This window comes from Frankliniella occidentalis, unplaced genomic scaffold, assembly GCF_000697945.3.
Source record: "Frankliniella occidentalis isolate FOCC.00 unplaced genomic scaffold, Focc_3.1 Scaffold8, whole genome shotgun sequence".
NCBI classification, from domain to species: domain Eukaryota; kingdom Metazoa; phylum Arthropoda; class Insecta; order Thysanoptera; family Thripidae; genus Frankliniella; species Frankliniella occidentalis.
Window position 1 is genome coordinate 1,016,817 of NW_026267138.1, and position 4,342 is coordinate 1,021,158.

The 4,342-nt window shown below is 57.2% G+C and overlaps 1 protein-coding gene across 14 annotated transcripts in view; it reads right to left on the bottom strand.

The window, feature by feature from the left end:
- The window catches only part of LOC113209714 (transmembrane protease serine 9), a 24,529-nt gene that overhangs the window by 5,246 nt on the left and 14,941 nt on the right, over positions 1–4,342 (bottom strand). The window contains exons 8-10 of one of the 14 annotated variants that reach the window (XM_052274572.1): positions 1,762–1,798; positions 1,547–1,686; positions 892–1,001 (exon numbers count right to left, since the gene is read on the bottom strand). The exons of 9 other annotated variants lie outside the window; for them this stretch is intronic. In XM_052274572.1, coding sequence (XP_052130532.1) covers positions 892–1,001; positions 1,547–1,686; positions 1,762–1,798 — 287 coding nt within the window. Of the gene's footprint in view, positions 1–891; positions 1,002–1,546; positions 1,687–1,761; positions 1,799–2,545; positions 2,821–4,342 lie in introns of all 14 variants that reach the window. 4 more of the 14 variants (XM_052274567.1, XM_052274625.1, XM_052274619.1 and 1 more) reach the window with 4 other exon arrangements.

Here is a 4,342-nt window from a genome sequence, read left to right on the forward strand (position 1 = left end):
CTTACAATAATAACCAAATTAGGTTACTTCTGTTTAAAATTAACTTAACTGCTGGATTGAATAGATTCCAAACGTTCGGTCAGTTACTGAGTTTCCTTACCGCGAAGGTCTCGTTGTCGCAGAGCCCGCCCGCGCACAGCAGGGAAGGTGAGTAGCTCTCCGGCAGCGCCCCGCGGAGCCTGTCGTGCTTCAGGAGGGCGGCGGAGCAGCGCTCGGCGGAGCGCACGGTTAGGGTGTTGTTGGGCTTCTGCAAGGTCATCTCCTCCCCTACAGGGGCGCGTTATACAAAAGATGTGCGTCGTGCGAGGTTTTGATGCACATCAAGGGTCCGTTCAGGAACTACAAGGTCTAAACTGAGGAGGGGGGGGGGGCAATCGTAATGGGGTCCCTCCGAGTGACCCCAAAAGGCTCAGGGCGGTAAAGGGGATCATAATTTTTGTGTCTCGACGCACATGGGGTCTCCATGGATTCAAATGACTGTCCCGAGACGTTTGCGACCCCATACTTGGATCCCCACCCCCGTGAAGACCACGCGGTTTTTGATCGACCCTTAAGAGCTGCGAGGTCGACTTACAGGTTCCGACGGTGTTCCAGCCGGCCCCGGTGGCGCGCAGGCCCACCCGGACCGCCACGTCTGCCTCCGTGTTGAGGCACAGTGGAAAGTACTCCCGCAGGTCGTGGGACTCGTTTAACCTCACGGTCAGCGTAGGCCAGGCCCGGTCGGTACTCGGGGTGCACGATCACCTTCTCCACGGTCGCCAGGCCCATGTTGTTGCACCGCACCGGCGCCCCCAGGTGCACGCGCTTTAGGGGTAGACTGTGGAGACAGACAAGGATGGTGATGCACCGGTCCAAAATGTGAATGTGAAGCAGGTGCAACACCGGTCGTACCAGCCCAGCGCGGCGCAGCGGGCGGCGGTGAAGATGGCGTTGGGGGAGACCAGCGCGCCCGCGCAGCTGTGCCGCCGGTTGTACGGCGAGTCACCGTACTGAAACGTCGCCTGTGAGCAGGAGAACACGCAACCCGTCAGATATGCATGCCGACTGTAAAAACAAATGTGTTGGGCCGCACGTTTGCAGATGTGTGAAAGGAATCTTTGAGATACATGACTCTGTAAAGATACTAAAAAGCAGTAAATGTGCCAAAACTTAGTGCTGTTTGCAGTTTTATGACTTTGTAAGAGCACTGAACCCTTTTAATGGTGTGACTCAACACCTTTGTTTTGTTTTTTTGTGTGTGTATTGTGTGTGTATGGGACTAGCTGGTGATACTATGCGTCGGTCTTGGCTCGGAGAGAAAATATAACTTTTCGCTAGTAACAATCTTTTTATACGAAGTCCCACTGTAATTTCAAGCGGTGGAGTTATCGAGCATATTTTGGGTGCGTGGGACTCATCGTGTGAAACGTGAAACTCGAACAACGTCCCACCCAAACGTGTATAGACAGGGGAGGGGCCAACATCAGATGTGTAAGTTAAAGCGGCAGCCCGAACGGCGGTTCGTTCCACAACCGAAACTATTTTCTCCGAGCGCCACGTCGCTTACCACTTTGTGTGGTGTGGGCGCGAAGTCACTCGAATCGCGCGGGTGGTCGTGGTGGCAAGCGTTGTCAGGCGTCAAATCGGGATTCACGGTACGGCGCCAATTGTAGTTGTCGCAAAACTCCACGTGGAACACTCTACACACTGCATGAGAAGAAGTTGAAACATCACACTGCCTAGGAAGGCGGTCCTCATATAAGAAGAAACTTGAGCACTCACTGCCTCTGGCCACGGTCCCCGGGCCCGTGTTGGGCACCTGCCCTGCACCTCTCTATCGCCCGACTTGACGCGCACGTTGTTCACGTAGCCGTCCGGCCTCGGAGGCCAGACGACGCTCTCTATCCAAGGTACGTACGCCGCCACCCTGCGGGTCAGAACAAACGGCAGGGAAAACGTTAAGTAGAAAACGGCTGAAGAATAATGATCAGTCGAAGTCGAAACCTGCAGTTAGCGATGGCTATAATAAACTAAAAGTGGTGAGACGTTAATGCCTATGCCACATTTTCTGGCCCGCTCATACCTACCGGGTGTAGACGCCCGGCTTCCCCAGCCCGCAGAGCTGCCCAAACGAGACGACTCCGACGATTCGGAAAATGCACGTGATGTCGTTGTTGGGGTTCGCTCGCATCTGGAGCGGGCCGCCAGAGTCGCCCTGGGTAAGACAAATACAAAATAATGATATTTAGTTCTGCGGGGAATGACACTTTGCTGCTATGGTCCAGCTGCCTTCCCGTCCCGGCCCCTCACCTGGCAGGTGTCCCGGTTGTGCTCTCCGCCGCCCGCGCACAGCTGGGTGGCGTCCTCCAGGCCGCGGGGGACCTTCTGCATGTCCAGCACCAGGTTGTCCCTGCAGTAACGCATGTCGCGCACGGTGAGGTTCACTTTCAGCAGCGACTGACTGCCATTGCCCTCTACAGACAATGGATAGAACGAAAGCCTCTACAACAGGGACGTCTCTGGGCAAATCCATTTAGTCGACTAGGGCGGTCTCTCAGCTCCTTACCGAAGCTAGTGGCGCCCCATCCGGTTGCGACGGCGTCCCTCCCCGTGTTGTCCACATCCATGTCCGTGTCCAGGCAGGCCGGATACACCTCCAGCTTCTGCACCCGGGCGGGTTGCGCAAGGCGCACGAGGGCGATGTCGTGGTACTTGACCGTCGCGACGTACTCGGGGTGCACGATGACCTCTGCGACCTCAATCAGCTGGTGGATGTCGGTGGCCTTGGGCGCCCGGCTAGTGCGGTTGGTCACGCCGAGCAGCGCCCAGCGAATCGGCTGCCTGTGAAACGAAGATCGCGTAAATATCTAGTCTTTTCTTTCAAAAATTCAAGAATGAACAGCGCTTGCCAGACAAACAGACTCACCCAAAGAGAAAGGCGCAGTGTGCGGCCGTTAGGATGAAGTCGAGGGCGATGAGGGAGCCACCGCAGGCGTACTGGATGTTCTCTCGGTCCCCGGAGCCCAGCAGGGCCTGCCAAAAGTACGGGAAAGTGGCTTCGAGACGCGGTTGAACGGCTCTAAAAAACAAGCCGTGACAGCTTAGAGGTCTTTTGAGACCTGGACCTGGACACATACATGACAATGACCTCCTCCCTGCCTACCGGACCCTAACCCACACATGGATACGGGAAACCACCCACCCTGCAACTCACCATGTGAGGGAATTCTAGGATGTTCGCCGTTTGGCCGCCAGCGCCGCCGCAAAAGAATTGCGGGATTTCGGGAAGCGCGCAGAGGTCCTCCTGGTGCTTCCTGCACACTTTAAACAGAGCGCGCCGTTAGATTTGAAGCGAGGCAAGGAGGTGAGGAGGAAACCACTGCCAATGAGGTGTCAGACTTACTCCTCCGCGCCAGGCTCCCCGGGCGCGAGTCCTCAACTGTGGGGCTGTTGACGAACTTCTCGCACGTCATGTCGGGAGTGGGCGCCAGCGGCGGCGCAGGCTCCGGGCAGGCGTCCTCCTGAGAGGCGCCGCCGCCTGGGCAGCACACGTCCGGGACCCTGGTGGTGCTGTCCTGGAAGCCGCAGAGCCCGGGGCGGTACCGCGGGTCGAGCCGCATGCTCTGCAGGACGCTCGGGCAGCGCGGCAGCGGCACGCACGGCTCCCCGGGGCCGCACGAGGGTGGGCCGACCGTGGCCGCGAGCACCGCGACGACCGGCAGCAGGAACAGCCGCATCGTCTTGAGCCGGCGGACTGACCCGGCCCGAGGTAAACATCTCGGACCCGGCCGGAGCGGCTGGGGCCCGTTGGAGCCCCCTGCCCGCCCACCTGCCTCTGCGGGACTCGTGCCATGCGTCACACAACAGAGCTAACCTCCTGCTGGTGAAGTGGACGGGCGCAGCTCCTCGACTTGAAACGCGTTTATTCCATTCAGTCCATTCATAAACAGTTCCATTCTTATTTGATTAATAGGCTCTTTTTATCCCGTCGGTGACATAATGTTATTGCTGCTAATTGTCGATCTGTGTTACATTTATATCACTGTTAGTTTGGATACCGACAATAATTGTGGACGTTGGGTCTAATCATAAGCTTTCATGAGATTGATAGTTACTGGTTTTAGTTTATTCATCATACGCTTATAAAGAATCAGACAGCTTTGCCAGGCCAGACTATGCGCTCGATCCAGTCTATGTGCTGGCTCACGTCGGCGAACAAGTCTGGCAGGAGGTAGCCGTCAGCGTCCCGGACGGTGCAGTACGACAGCGAGGAGGCGATACCGAGGACGTAGTCGACAGCAAACGGACCTTGGGGCGCCAGGAGGGTGTGCTTGAAGGAGAGCAGCGGTGTGCCCGAGTCCCC